The sequence below is a fragment of the Alligator sinensis genome, unplaced genomic scaffold, assembly GCF_000455745.1.
Source record: "Alligator sinensis unplaced genomic scaffold, ASM45574v1 scaffold2249_1, whole genome shotgun sequence".
Lineage (NCBI taxonomy): Eukaryota > Metazoa > Chordata > Crocodylia > Alligatoridae > Alligator > Alligator sinensis.
The window spans coordinates 19,998-35,134 of record NW_005843105.1 but is presented as its reverse complement, the minus strand read 5'-3'; the positions used below and the strand labels follow the sequence as shown (position 1 = coordinate 35,134).

General features: G+C 49.2%; 1 protein-coding gene across 1 annotated transcript; it reads left to right on the top strand.

Moving 5' to 3' along the window:
* The first annotated feature begins 152 nt into the window (after nucleotides 1-152).
* On the top strand, nucleotides 153-13,067 carry ARCN1 (archain 1). The gene is made up of 10 exons (XM_014526666.2): nucleotides 153-917; nucleotides 2,610-2,873; nucleotides 3,816-3,995; nucleotides 4,276-4,481; nucleotides 6,635-6,796; nucleotides 7,402-7,567; nucleotides 8,775-8,922; nucleotides 9,320-9,428; nucleotides 9,882-10,086; nucleotides 11,245-13,067. Exons 1-10 carry the CDS (start codon nucleotides 864-866, stop codon nucleotides 11,332-11,334), a joined length of 1,584 nt encoding a protein of 527 aa, XP_014382152.2. The 5' UTR covers nucleotides 153-863; the 3' UTR covers nucleotides 11,335-13,067.
* Nucleotides 13,068-15,137: the final 2,070 nt, after the last annotated feature.

Sequence of the window (15,137 nt, the reverse complement as noted above, 5' to 3'; positions counted from 1 at the left end):
GCCGCGCCACTCCCCTTCCCCTCCCTTGGCTGGCGGGCGGGCGGGCGGGCGCTCCTCAAAGCCATGGCGGGGCCCGGCTGTCTGAGGCCGGGAGGAAAGCACTTCAGCAGTAGTTGTGCGCGGCGTATCCTTAGTCCGGTCTGGTTTCCGCCCGAGGGAGGTCATTGTTTAGGCAGCAGAAGCGAGGCCGTGAAGCGCCCGTAGCGCGGCGGCTGCTGGAGCCGGTCCGTGCAGCGTCCCGCGGAGCCCGGCTCGGGCGGCGGCGTGCGTTGTACGCCTTCCGTCTCGCCCCGGGAATCCAAGCGGGATCTGCCCCTCGCTACCTCGGGCTGCCTTGAATTGACAAAGACGTTTCTTGCAGGCTGCCGCAGATGACGGGTCGTCATATCTTCGCGTGCAGGATCTTTCTGGGGAGTCTGGGCCCAAATTGTGTGTGTTGGTCGAACGTTTGGGAAACAGGATTTTTATCATTCTGATCTTTGCAGGGTAGAGACTAATGGCCTCGCTGGTGGTAGGCACCCAGCGGCTCCCCTCCCCCCCTCCTGACACACTTATGGGGATACTGCCTGTGTCGAATCAAGACGAATAGGTCAATGTCCGGAGCCACGGAGTCTCGCTCAGCTGTGGAACGTGTTCAAGCCTGAATCGCGTTGGTTTGATTTCTGTTTTCCATGTCTAGGAAGTGGTTCTGTTGTTGCGAATTCGTTCTGTCAGTGATCAGGATGTGGCAGTGACACATCATCACTTCTTACCTGTACGCGTGAGCTCTGCCTCCCTCATATAAACTTGGATCAAATGCTTTGTAGTTTAAAGGCCCTTTAAGATTGATAATGGGTCAGGTTCCTGTGGCTTCATAACCTCTAATGTGTCTGTTACCTGGCACAAGTAATCCATCACCTGTCCACCTCTTCCATCAGGTGAGTTGATGGTCCAGAGTCTCGTCTCTTGTGGAGTCCTCCTTTTGCCTCTTCCATTTGTAGTCAGCAGTCTTTATCTGCTGGGAGCCTCCGGTCCCACCTAGGCTGGCTGTCCCCTTCTGTACAGGGGTGCTCCTGATAGCAGAGTGTCTTGTTAGTGATGCAAAACGTGTTTGTGGAGCTGGTCTCTGAGCCCCGCGGACAAGGGCAAGTGCACGAGGCTCACTTCTGCCTGTTTTTTCACAAGGGATTTGCTCTGCTATAAAGCTGTTGTAGCCTGGAGAGGATTTAAGCAGTTCATTCAAGGCATCCACACACCCCGTCCAGCTCTGGGAGCCCATACAGTGAGAACTTATGGCCGCGTGTTGGACTGATGTCTCAAATAGGTCTATTTGATAGTTGCCAGTATTTGTCTCATTACCAAAGAGCCCTAAGTAAAGAAAAAATGGTGAAGTCTTTGTAAAACTTTGATCGTTCAAGTGGAAGTAAATTCTTTCAGAAGGAAACGTTTGGAGTCACTATTTCGCCACATTTCATATTACTGTTTTCATGACAGTATCTGTGAAAAGTCCAGTGGAGCGTTCTGTGAGCTGCATTAATGTCCTGTTTAATATTTTATTAACAAATCCAGTACAAGCATAGCTGACTTTTGAAATGGGCCCTGTAGAGAGGAACAGTAGTTAAAGACATTCCCTCATTTGTTAACGCTTGTTGTAATCTCAGTTTAAAAGCAGTTTTGTAACTTCCTGCTATTATCTGTTGCCTTTGTATTTTTGCATTTCATTTGGTTTGGACAGTGGCACTCAGCTTTGAGTTTTTGATTAGTTCTGTGCCTTGGCATTCCTTCAGTACCACAAAGTTGCAGTGTAGTTCCTCAGGCCACTAAAAAAACCATTTGAAAATAAGCTCAGTAAAAAGAAGGTCCAGAAGCTAAATTTTGGAGCTAAAATCCCTGCAGTGGTTAAAAATGAACACATCTGCAAAAAGCAACATTGCTCAGGTAACAGCTGATGGCTAAGTGACCTGAAGCTTTATGCGCGCACACAGTGGAACCCGAGAAATACCCTGAGCCAGTCTCAGATTGATTTAATAATACTACTGTAGGCTTATAAAAGGTAGCAAATGCCACTTGAACTTGTTCAGTAATAACGTCCAAGCTACTGCAACAGCTTTATAGAAGGTTAATATTTTTGTAGTGCTGTTTTGCCATTCGCGCTTCCTTGGACAATGATTCCTTGCCTATCTATGCATGAGCTATTGGTTCAACAGCTGAAGACTGTTAATGATACAAGTTCCTTTGCCCTAGCAGGTGGCATTTGCTGCCTTTTACATGTGTGAATCTTATTTTGCAGTGAACGCCTGCGTAGAACTGCGGGTGGCTGAGCTGTGTTGTGAACTGGATTGGGGGGTGGGAGGAGAAAGGAAAAGGGAAGGTGGGTTGGATCATGTCTCAAGAGGAACACAGGTTTGGGTCCCTCCTGTGAGGGTTCATGTTGCTGTGCCAAATAGGGGCATGTAAATACTTTCTTCATTGAGCGCTAGGTGTGCTGGGCACCACACAGAGGAATGCAGAAACCAAACCTTTGGTCAGAGACCTTTCCTCACAGATAGACCAGTACTGTTCAGAAGACACTTGCCCAGAAAATCTGTTTGCCTGCTGAGTGGTAGTAACGATGCTTGTATTTGCTGCAGGTGCTGTTGGCAGCAGCTGTTTGCACAAAGGCAGGGAAGGCCATTGTCTCGAGGCAGTTCGTGGAGATGACTCGAACCCGCATCGAGGGGCTGCTGGCAGCCTTCCCCAAGCTCATGAACACGGGGAAGCAGCACACATTTGTGGAAACGGAGAGCGTGCGCTATGTGTATCAGCCAATGGAGAAGTTGTACATGGTTCTGATCACCACCAAGAACAGCAACATCCTAGAGGACCTAGAAACACTCCGGCTCTTCTCCAGAGTGGTAACTACTACTACTTCTGGGTCGCTTAGTACAAACCTTGTAAGCTCTTTGACCTGGAAGAACAGTGTTAGGAGGTGCTGCATTGGAGAGCTGTTCCTGCAGTACTCTGCCTTCTTAAAACAATCTGATTGTTCTGTGGCCTGTTTCTGTTAATGAGCCTGCTCCTGCGAGCTCTTGTACTAACCCTGGCCCAAGTAGGACACACACTGAGTTTTAGTTGAGATGTAAACAAAAACAAGCTACTCTTCCACTAAGATAAGAAGCTAATAAGTGTGTAGAGCTCTAAATAAAACCCTCATACCAGCTATTAAAGTAAAATGGTGTGAACAGAATTTACTGCATGTTCTTGCTATACTAGTAATGCTATTTTAAAAACCTCTTTGCATATGTATTCAAAGTGTTGTCTTTATAAAGCTTTATAATTGTCCATCAGCCAACTAATTTCTGGAGCTGTCTTGGCTATCTCTTAGCACAGCCCAGGATCTAGTATCTGCTCAGGCTTCTGTGGATTACAAGGTCACTGAACCAGAGGATTATAGCTCCATTTAGTCTTTTAAAAAGTCTTCAGCAACTTATTAAATCATGCAGCTTATCACCACACTTTGCTTATTTCCAGTGCTGTGAAAACTGGCTTGGATAGCAAGTGGAAGAACTGGAATTATGGCATTAAAGAAGTGTTGGTCTGGCATTTTGGGGTCACTTAAGGCTGGGTCACAGAAACAATGTCCTGGGGGTGGAAATGACTTCAGTAACAGATCTGTGTAAAGCCTCTCTGCCACTTCAGTCTCACTCAGGCCCTCAGAGTATGATATAAATGATGTCCAGCCCTTGTGCCAGGGTTCAGCACCAAGATAAGGTTGCTCTGTAGTGTGGTGGGAGGAGCAACTTAGCGCAACTTAACCTGTGAAGTCTCCTTTTTTGCTGTTCTCTCTCTGTCTTCAGATCCCTGAGTACTGCCGGGCTCTGGAGGAGAATGAGATCTCTGAGCACTGCTTTGACCTGATTTTTGCCTTTGATGAGATTGTTGCCCTCGGGTACCGCGAGAACGTGAACCTGGCACAAATTCGGACTTTCACAGAAATGGATTCGCATGAAGAAAAGGTGTTCCGAGCAGTCAGAGAGGTAGGCTGAGAACTTCAAATCCAATTTACTTTAAATAAAATAGTCTGTCAGGGGCCCATCAATTGCAGCTTTCTTAATTGTGAAGGTGATTGTTCAGGTTTGATTATGACTTAATTTTTCATTCATCAAATCACCATGGCACTTTCAAAACTGTTCTTCCTCCATCCTGTTTTTTGTCATCATGGCTGTACAAGTGTAAACAGACTTCAGTAATGTGCTTTGCTGTGTGGAACAAACCAAACTCTTAAAGACTTAGACAGCCCTCTGTCTTTTCCTGTAGACCCAAGAGCGTGAGGCAAAGGCTGAGATGCGTCGTAAAGCCAAGGAGCTGCAGCAGGCCCGAAGAGATGCAGAGAGACAAGGCAAAAAAGCACCGGGCTTTGGTGGGTTTGGCAGCTCGGCTGTGTCCGGGGGCACAACTGCGGCCATGATCACGGAGACCATTATTGAAACAGAAAAGCCCAAGGTGGCACCGGCTCCAGCCAGGTAGGAAATTATTTTGGGTAGTTCAGATGCGTTAGCAATGCAAAGGATGTTGTAGACCACATGTTAAAATGTTGATTTTTGGTTGTCTGGAGGTTGTGTTTTCTAGATGGATGAAACCAACATGGGTTCATTAGGGGCAGGTCCTGTCAGACCAGGGGCGGGCAACTATTTTGGGCGAAGGGACACGTAGTGAGTTTTGGCAAGCCATTGAGGGCTGCATGGCAGGCAGCCAGGAGCAGATAAATATTCATTTTCTAAATTTTTTTAGGGGCCCCACAAGCTGGATAGAATGGCCTGGTGGGCCACATCTGGCCTGCGGGCCGCATTTTACCCACCCCTGTGTCACACCAACTTGGTGGCCTTCTACAACCAGGTCACAAAATCCTTAGATGCAGGTGTCACGGTGGACGTAGTCTTTCTGGACTTCAGGAAGGCCTTTGACACTGTCTCTTGCCCCAGTCTCATTAAAAAATTGGGCAACTGTGGTGTTGATGCCAACAGTCAGATGGGTTGCAAATTGGCTGGAGGGCCGCACCCAGAGCGTGGTGGTGGATGGGTCATTTTTGACCTGGAGGGATGTGGGCAGTGGGGTCCCCCAGGGCTCGGTCCTCGGGGCTGCGCTGTTTAACATCTTCATCAGCAACGGACAAGGGGGTGAAAGCACCTTGTTCAAATTTGCAGATGACACTAAGATGTGGGGAGAGGTGGGCAAGCTAGAAGGGAGGGACAGGCTACAACTAGATCTGAATAGGCTACAGGGGTGGGCGGTTGAGAACAAGATGGGATTCAATACTGACAAGTGCAAGGTGCTGCACCTGGGGAGGAAGAACCAGCAGCAGACCTACAGGCTGGGGAACTCCCTTCTTGTCAGTGCAGAGGCAGAAAAGGATCTTGGAGTCATTGATTCCAAGACGAACATGGACCGCCAGTGTGGGGATGTGGTCAGTAGGACTAACCGCACCTTGTCATGCATCCACAGATGCATCACAAGCAGGTCCAAGAAGGTGATCCTCACCCTCTATGTGACACTGGTCAGGCCACAGTTGGAGTACTGCATCCAGTTCTGGGTGCCGCACGTCAGGAGGGATGTGGCCAGCATGGAGAGGGTCCAGAGGAGGGCCGCCCACATGATCGGGGGCAGCATGGCAAGCCCTACGAGGGGAGGCTACGGGACCTGAACCTGTTCAGCCTCCACAAGAGAAGGCTGAGAAGGGATCTGGGGGCTGCCTATAAACTTACCAGGGGGGACCAGCAGGGAATGGGAGAGTCCCTGTTCCCCCAAGCACTGCCAGGAGCAACTAGGAATAAGGGCCATAAATTGACTAAGATTAGGTTCATGCTAGACATCAGGAAGCACTACTTCACAGTCAGGGCGGCTAGGATCTGGAACCAACTTCCAAGGAAAGTGGTGCTTGCTCCTACCCTAGGGGTCTTCAAAAGGAGCCTAGATAATCACGTAGCCGGGGTCGTTTGACCCCAGCATCCTTTCCTGCCCAGGCAGGGGGTCAGACTTGATCATCTGCTCAGGTCCCTTCCGATCCTACTAACCATGAAACTGAATGATACAGAGGGATGCTGAAAGTGCACAGAATTTCTGGGCATGGTCGCTAGCATTATCTGCCAGCTGGTGGAAATATTGCCTTGCTGCCACTTAAGCTCGTGCCTGAATTTTGGGGGTTATGAGATTTCAGTCCAGCTCTTGGTATTGCGTATGTGCCCTTCTCTTACCAGGGTGTCTCTGTGCAGCTGCCAGGCAGCGCAGAGGCACCAAATTTCCCAGTGGGCTGCTGAAATAAACACTGAGCACTTTCATAAAGCCAGGGACCTCTCTTACACAGTTGGGTGGATGTCACACATGCTACCTCATACATGTTAAATTTCTCCTGGCTAGCACACCTGGGAGACAGGCGAATGGTGTTTATTCCTGTTACACACATGAGGAACAGAGCTGCAGATTTCATGACTTACTGGTGACAAAAGAGCTGGTAGTGCTGGAAGCACAGTTCCAGTTCAGTACTTACGCACAAGACGGTTCTTGTGCTCCATTTACCTTGAGAAAAGTTCCAAAGGTGAATGGTGACATTGGTATGGCCTAGTCTCAACTGTTGTAGTTGTCCCGGAAACAGTTGTATCTTATTTCCTTTGTTCTTTAGGCCGACAGGTCCCAGCAAGGCTTTGAAGCTCGGAGCTAAAGGGAAGGAGGTGGACAACTTTGTGGACAAATTGAAATCAGAAGGAGAAAATATCATGACCTCCTCGGTTGGCAAACGTTCTACAGAGGCAGCTAAAGTTGCTCCACCAATTAATGTTGAGAGGTAGGTGTTGCCCTAGACCATAACAGTGCCGCTTTCAGATCTGCCAAGCTCTTCCCTTTATTTGACAGGGTGGGTTTCTCCACACATTCAGATCCTGCATGCTGACCTTTAGAGTCGGTCCTTTTAGTCTTAAGTGAAATTATCAGAGGTGCCTAAATGACATAAAAGCTTAAACTCCATTTTCAAAAATGACTTGAGCAGTTAGGATTTGGAGTCTTAAAATAAAAAAAAAATCTGTAAAACTTTCACCCCGATGACTAAGGTAATCCTGAACATTTTAACTCTGACCTTCTGGGGATTTTTCAAGATATTTGACCTTTAAGTTTCCCTTCCTCATAATTCTTTGCTGGAGTGTTCATTATTCCAAACAGATTGATACCTGCCATGCCATCTTTTCCACCCCAGGCTTACCAGCTGTTAGCTGAGCTGTTTGGGACATTTGTCTGTTCCACTCCTTAACCGTTGCTGTTGCATTTCTTTGCATCCTTTCAATTTTACCACCTGTTGACTGTGGAAGTGGCCAGAAACAAAGTGTGATGGTGATGCAGTACATAAGCTTACCTACTTTTGTGGCATTTGAGTATTGGGCTTTTGCTTCTTTCTAGTGTGCATATGAAAATTGAGGAGAAAATCTCGCTGACCTGTGGCCGTGATGGCGGGTTACAAAACATGGAGCTGCATGGCATGATCATGCTGAGGATCTTGGAAGAAAAGTTTGCACGGATTCGCCTTCATGTAGAAAATGAAGACAAGAGGGGGGTTCAGCTACAGGTAAGGCTGACTGGTGCTGATGTCTGTATGTGCTTTGTGCCGCTGGCCTCCGAGTATTCCTGGCAGCTTTGGAAACATGGTGTACTGTGTTCCGTGCTGTGTATTTTTGTTGACGTCTTCTCAGCAGATGCATTGAAAATGGCAACAGTGACAGCAAATGTGATCGCAGCACAGGTGATGGGCCAGATCACATGCATGGAGACTGAAGTTCACTTGGAAATCCAGTTCCTTGTGCTTATCTTCTCCTTTCACAGCCTTATCTATTCAGGGATGCATATGGGCGTGTCCTTCATATCCCTTGGACTTTGCAGCAATCACAGTTCTTTGCTTGACGTTAGCTGTTGCATGAGCCTGTTCTGCATGCTCTGTGTTTGTATTGAATTACCTGCAGCTAGTGTAGAGTGAAACAAATCCGCCAAGAAGCTGCTCCCTTTCCAGGCTGACTTTGCCCTGCCATTGCTGTCAAGTATTCAACACGCTTGCTAGCATCTGTTTGCAGTTGCAGTCAGTAGTATAGACTTTGGAGGCTTTTGCACATTAACCCTTTCCTCTCTTCTCCAGGTCCATGTAGCATGTTGAGCCATGAAGATTTCTCCATTTCATATGTCCTTTGTAGCTTCTATAATCTACCCAGCTGAGGGTTGTTACAGAATCCTACAAAGTTGATGCAACTGCTTAATTGGCTGGGGGTCCCCTGGTTTAGTAAAGTAAGTCCCTGTCGCTTTGCCTAGGGCAGGCCCCCCAAGGACTTTCCTGACACTGTCCTCCACCTTGAGAGACTGAAGATAGAATCAAACCCAATGGCAGTTCCTGTTCTTCCAATGTAACCTACACGCTAACCAGTGAAATGTGTTAATATTCTGTGATTAGTTTAAAATAAGTTTCAGTCAGAGTTGATTTTTTAAAGGAAACACTCCTGCAGATTTTAAGCTTCACTAAAATTTGTTCTGTTCAAAAAAAACCCATCAAAAAACAAAGCCCTCAGGTCCCTTTAAAAGGATGGCAGTGCAGGGGAGGCAGCTTGGAGGGAACCTTGCCATCAGTTTCTTGGACAGCATTTTGTATTGCTGAGTAGATGGGATCTGTGGTGTGTGCAGGATTTGGGAAGGAGGATTCCTGGGTGTGGAGCATGTCCCAGCAGGACTGTGCAGCTGTGGTCTCTGAATTAAAACTGCTTTAACCCAGCCTGGCACCTTCTCCATTTCAGACCCACCCGAACGTGGACAAGAAACTGTTTACTGCAGAATCACAGATTGGTTTGAAGAACCCTGAGAAATCGTTCCCTATTAACAGTGATGTTGGCGTGCTGAAATGGCGGTTGCAGACCACAGAAGAGTCTTTCATTCCATTAACAAGTGAGTGCACCTCTGTGCATGGCCTTTCTCAGGTTGGACACGGAAGCATGAACTGAAGAGGCTGATTGTGTGGCCCTAGGTTGTCAGGGTGTATCTGGTTTTTATAGGAAACTGCTTCTGCAGGTTGTTTGCAGTTAAACGTTGTCGTCGTCTAAGGGAAAATGCCGTGGTTTTGGTGCATCTTCTTCTTTCCATGCTAATCACCCTAGCTAATTGGCAGGTATTTCTAATAATGCCATAGATGTCGCCATGCTTAATGCCCTGCCATTTGTAAGGTGGCTGGCAGCGCTTGGGTGCCTGCATTGGTTGTCCACCCATTTATAAGTATGTCTCTTTGCTAGGTATGTCCCTATGTAATGAGCTCATGTGATCCAATGCGCTGTGTTTGTGCCCATAGTTAACTGCTGGCCGTCAGAGAGTGGGAATGGTTGTGATGTTAACATTGAATATGAACTACAAGAGGAGAGCCTAGAACTAAATGATGTGGTCATCACAATCCCATTGCCGTAAGTAGGATTTGAGAGCTCAGCATGTCTTTTTAAATGGACTTTGGGTGCCTTGCTCCTCAAGAATTTCTGGAGGTGGCACAGGAAGGCATGGCATTCATGTGTAGGGACCTACCTAAGTTGTGGTGAGACAGTGGGTTTTGCACGGTTCGCTCACAGTGCGCAAAGCAGATTTCATGGCCATTTTGCAGTGGCCCTGCCCCTTGTCACTGGTAGGTGGAGAGGTCCCAGTGGCCCTGTCCCTTGCCATTGATTGGCGGAAGGGCATCGTCACTCAGTCTACCTTGCTACTACTTGTTTTGGTTGGTTTTTCATGGGGAATCGCAGCCAATGTGGACCATGCTCTCTTTCACTGTTTCCACAAAACCATGATTAGGTAGGTCCCTATTCATGTGATGTGTATAGGACCTAGGCAGGCAGCGCTAACACGCAGCTTCTCTTTGTCTGCTAAAGGTCCGGTGTTGGTGCCCCTGTAATTGGGGACATTGACGGAGAGTATCGCCATGACAGCCGGAGGAATCTCCTCGAGTGGTGCCTGCCAGTGATAGATGCCAAAAACAAAAGCGGCAGCCTGGAGTTCAGCATAGCTGGGCAGCCCAATGACTTTTTCCCAGTGCAAGTTTCCTTCATCTCAAAAAAGAATTACTGCAACATCCAGGTATGGTTCCCCTTGCCTGTGCCTGTAGTGCCGAGCTGGGCGGGGGGCTCTCTGTGGGAGCTCACTGCAGCTCGTGGAATAGGCGGGTGCTGTGACACGCTGAGCAGTCGTAGGCTGGTGCCTTTGGAGTGCCTGGTAACTTTCGTGGCACCCATGCAGCTGTCACAGATTCTGGAGTACTGTCTGCCCCCAGTTTCCCTTTCCTGTTTGTTGTATCGCACATCTGCTTCGCCCTCCTGGTCTGCTCCAGATACTCCGACACCCCATCAACCATTTTTACCTTTGATCTTCCCCAGAAACAACCTCTTTGTTTCCCTGGCCCTGCGAGCTGTCAGACACTGCCTTTTATTCAGCACAATGTGATATTCCTGGAAGAGTCAGCAGCAGTAATAGGGAAAGCCTGCAGGCCTGGCATCTTGCATCTCTCAGGGCTGCAGCAGTTGAGATTTGGATGGGAATCCCCAGGAACCAGCTAAGAGCTTTCTGAGTGTGGTGAATTTCTCATTCAGAAAAGGCAGCGTGCTCCTAGGCACCAGAGCTTAAAAATGGCTTCTGGTGAGCTGGGGTGTTTGAATCTAATGCCACTACAGGTCACTTCATCTGGGTTCCCTGAAACGTGCTCTGCACCTTCAGTTGGATCTGGAATTCTTCTTCACCAGGGTCCAAGCACCAGTCAAACTTGCCTCTGTGCTGCAGTGGGTGAAGGGGTCCTTCTCAAAGTGTTTTGACAAGTGGTCTGCCACAGAAGGTCACAGTATCGATTACTGGAAGCAAGTGAAAATCCCGTTTTGTAATGTGAAAGCTTATTCCATTCTGGTGGGAGGACATGGGGCTTGGGTCTGAAGGGCACCTCTCTTCCTGCCTGATCAAATGAGCAGCTGCAACATGAGTTTTCTCTCCTTCAGCCTTTCCCAGGCATGGTAGCTCATCTCTGCACAGGGACATGATAGTTGACATAAATGGCTTAACTGTCTTTGGCTCTTCTCCACAGAGGACAATGTCTACTTAGGCTGAAGCTGACCCAGTGACTGAGAGAGGATTTGTCCATCCACCCCAAGTCACTTGGTTGTCCTGACCTTCATTTAAAAGCTCAGTATAATTTGTGTTTTGGAGGCAGAATGTGAAGTGTTGAACTAACGGTGTGTGTTCTCTCTGCAGGTTACCAAAGTGACCCAGGTAGATGGGAACAGCCCTGTGAGGTTTTCCACTGAGACCACCTTTTTGGTGGACAAATATGAAATCCTGTAACGCCAGTAGCAGGGGTTGCAAAGGAAATTTTTAAATTAAAAACGGCTGAAGATTACTATGACCGTCTGGAACGCCACAGCCCTCTCTGCTAGGACACATGACTCTGTCTGCCTACCTGCAGCGTCCTGGGTCACAGATGGACTTTGGCAGAGAATTGGCATAATCACTGGGGGAAGACTGCAAACTTCTTTGGCAGATTTTCAGGCCAGCAAGAAAGCAGGATCTCCATACAGATCCCTGGCTCTGCCACCTCCCTTTACTTTCTCCCATTCAACTGGCTAGAGCTCAGTCCCAGAATGTAATTTTAGATCTTTGGCTTCCTTTTTGGTTTCGTGTGTTCTGTTTGTTTGTTTTGGGGGGGGTTGTGAGTCTTGCCATTTTAATTTCTCCACTGCCTTCAGCCCTTGCTTACAGTCATTCAGACTGGTATTAAGATGTTCTCTACATGGGCCCCTGTTCCGTCGCTGCTAGACAAAGGATCTAATCAGGCCTTGGTTTTGAAAGGTGGGGACTTAATGGTCAACCCTGCTGTCCGTTCAGCTCTGCTTCCAGGCGATAGACCTGCCATTCAGCTAGCTGTCCCAGCGAGCCCATGTGCCTTGACCTGGAGTGCAGTTAATTCCAGCTGCAGGGGAGGAAGTGTCCCGAAGCATCTCTGCCAGAATTCTCTGTTGCTGTCTCCTGTTGCACGTGGGGCAAATGCTTAAAACAATTTCACCTGTCTAGATGAACCATCTTTGTGACCTGTCCTGATTCATTTGAGGCTTTCAAAGTAAATTGGGCATTTTCCTATTCCTGAGTAGTTTGTAAGTGGGTATGGAGGTGGTTTTGTTCAGTGGCTTGAGTAATTCTGAATTTCTAGTCTGCTTGGGCCCCTGTTAGAGTATAGTTTTCTTGGCACTTAGTGACAGAGGAGGAGGGAAGCCTTGGTTCCAGCCCAGAGATTTCTGGTAGGAGTGAAAGATCTGGGAGTGCTTCTGAGTTTTGCTCTTGTGGAGCAAGGGCTGTGCCTAGCCTTGTCAGCTGGCACTGTAAAGTAGGGATGTCTTTGCTTGACTTGATGATCACTGCCTGCCCCATCTGTGGGGAAGCCGTCCTCCCTTCAGAGCACCTCTCCCCTGCTTGATTTGGGCTGCGACACGGGGGGCGGGTCTCAGCCTGACCACATCTAGGGAGTGACTGGCTCATCACACAACTGCACAGGAACTCGTAACAAGACCCCAAAGTTCTGAGTGAACACGGTGCAGGAGCTGGTTTGTGGGTGACAGGATGTGATTGCTCACAAACAGCTTGTGTACGGTGTTCCGCGGTGAGCATCTGTTAGTCTATGCACACCAGTGCTTGCAGGGTCATCTGCCAAAGAAGTTAGCGGTCTCTTCTCCTGTCCCTTAATAACATCAGCAAGGAACTGTAACCTCTGTTCTTTCCATGGGAGGGTGATGTGTTCTGGGGGAGGGGAAACAAGCCCTGTTCCGTAGTTAAGTAGACAATGAATCTTATTAATTCAGTTGTGTTCAAGAGTTGCTTGTCTGTATGATTTTAAAAATGGAGTCCAGTTTAGTTTCAAACATCAAACGAGCATTTTTCTTAAATTACTTTCGGGGTCATATTTAAAAAAAAAAAAAAAAAAAAGTTTTGTAACCCTGTTTAATAATGACCTAGGGAATAGAACACATTCCAGTGTACACCAAGAATACAGATTCTTTAATCAAATAAAGAGTATTATAAAAGGACACTGGCTGAGGCATTGCCCTGTTCATGTGTTGGAGTGTCTTCACTTTAGGTCTGTGCACAATGCCTGCTGTAAGCAGGCAAGGGCGGTGGTAGAGTTGTCTTGACTGCAGCCCCATGGACTTGACACAAGTAGATCATAGAAAAAAGCAGAAGGGGAACAGACAGTCTGGATTTCAGAGTCAGCTTTCTTGCCAGTGAGGAGGAACTTTCAGGATGGGCGATGTGGGGGTGGGGGTGGAGCCAGCTGTTGGTGAATGTGTCCAGGTTGCACTCCCTTGAGCGCGGGTGACACGACTCCTGGGGACACCTGCTTTCCCTGCTCAGCATCAGACAACCTCTTGTAGATGTGGTGTGGGACTGTCCTTGGGGTGGGGGCTAAAATAACCAGGCTAAGAATTCTGGCAGCTTAATGTTGGGTTAAGACACTGAGCACGTTTCCATTTTCACTCCCTTGCAGCTGCCTAGAGGCTGCCCCAGCAGTCCTCAGACTTGTTCAGCCAAAGCTGTGGTCCCCTGTAGGCACCAAACCAGGGCATTGTCCCAAAAACTCAGAAGTTTTGAAAACAGCATCCTCCCCAGTTCACAGGAACGGGGGCAGTGGGCTTGTGATCACCGGCAGCTGCAGCTTGGGAAAGCTGACTTGTGCATACTTTCTAGTCTTGTTTTCAAAGGGAAATTGAGAGAGAAGCAGTCCAAGGGCAGTGTTTTCTGCCCCTTCCCTCCCCATCTTTCTACTTGCACAAAGGGTGGGTGATGCAGTGCAGCAGGCCAGGCCTCTGGTGGTTGTAGCTTTAAGTGGAAAAGGGAGTTTGAAGATAAGCTAAAGAACAAACCGAACCTATGAAGTTGCCCCGAGTGTTAAATTCTTGGCCCTCCCCTTCCCATTCAAAAGCTCTCCACAAACGGGAGGCTTCACTGAACTGCTCTGCCGCGGGGGAGGTATTGCTTCAGCTCAGATGGAAAGGCTTGACCTGGAGCGGCTTGGGAAGAGCTTTGTAGTTGCAGGCAGGGCTCCAGGCTGCAGGAATGGGGCCTGTGCTGTTTGCCCAAGTATCAGTGCTTCCGGCTCTTCCCTCCCCGCGATGGTAGGGAGAGGATGTGGAACGAGGACAGCAGGCGGGCCTGGACTTGCATCTGCCCCCAAGGGAGCAAACCCGAGAGCCCCTTTCCTTCCAGGGAGGGGCAAACCTGTGCGGCGCTCGGTGCTGAGCATGGCTTAGCTGCTTTGTGTTTCTCTTTACCGACTCGGGAGAGCAGCTGCTAGAGACACCCCGTTTTTAATTCCCTGCCCTCCCCAGGCAGCAGCACGCGCCTGGGCTCTGCCCTGCTCGGGGTGCCGCTTGCCCCAGATGCAGCCTCCTCTCCTGATTATTCAGACCTGGGATGTCCTGATGTCCCCTGCGGTCCCTGGGAGCTGTGTAGTCTAGGAAGTGGGGAATTTGACTTTGGTGCGAATTAAGGTGAATTTCCGAGGCCTGGTGGCAGTGGCTCCTCCAGCAAACCTGCACTTGCGCTTTGGAGCACAAATCATTCTTTGTGAACTCGAGGGTTAAGGGCGAGTAAGTCCAGCTGGAGCTTGTGCCGAGGCGGCTGCTTCGCATTAGAGGAAGAATGCACAAAAACAAAGTTGGGGGAATAGCCGAGCACGAAGTGCTGGGGTGAGGCGGTAGAGAGGAGATCTCCGTTCCCTACTCGGCAGCAGGAGCCTTGGCCTCGTCAGGAAGCCCGGTTTTCCCCGAGACGGGACGGCACCGCCCCCGGTGTACCCGAGGCCGGGAAGGAAGGGGGCCGGCCCGCTTGCGGCCCGGCTGGACGGGCGGAACAAAGTTGGGGGAATAGCCGAGCACGAAGTGCTGGGGTGAGGCGGTAGAGAGGAGATCTCCGTTCCCTACTCGGCAGCAGGAGCCTTGGCCTCGTCAGGAAGCCCGGTTTTCCCCGAGACGGGACGGCACCGCCCCCGGTGTACCCGAGGCCGGGAAGGAAGGGGGCCGGCCCGCTTGCGGCCCGGCTGGACGGGCGGTGCCCGAGGCGGCCTGAGCTCCCAGGTCAGCGGGCGGCGCCGTGCGGGG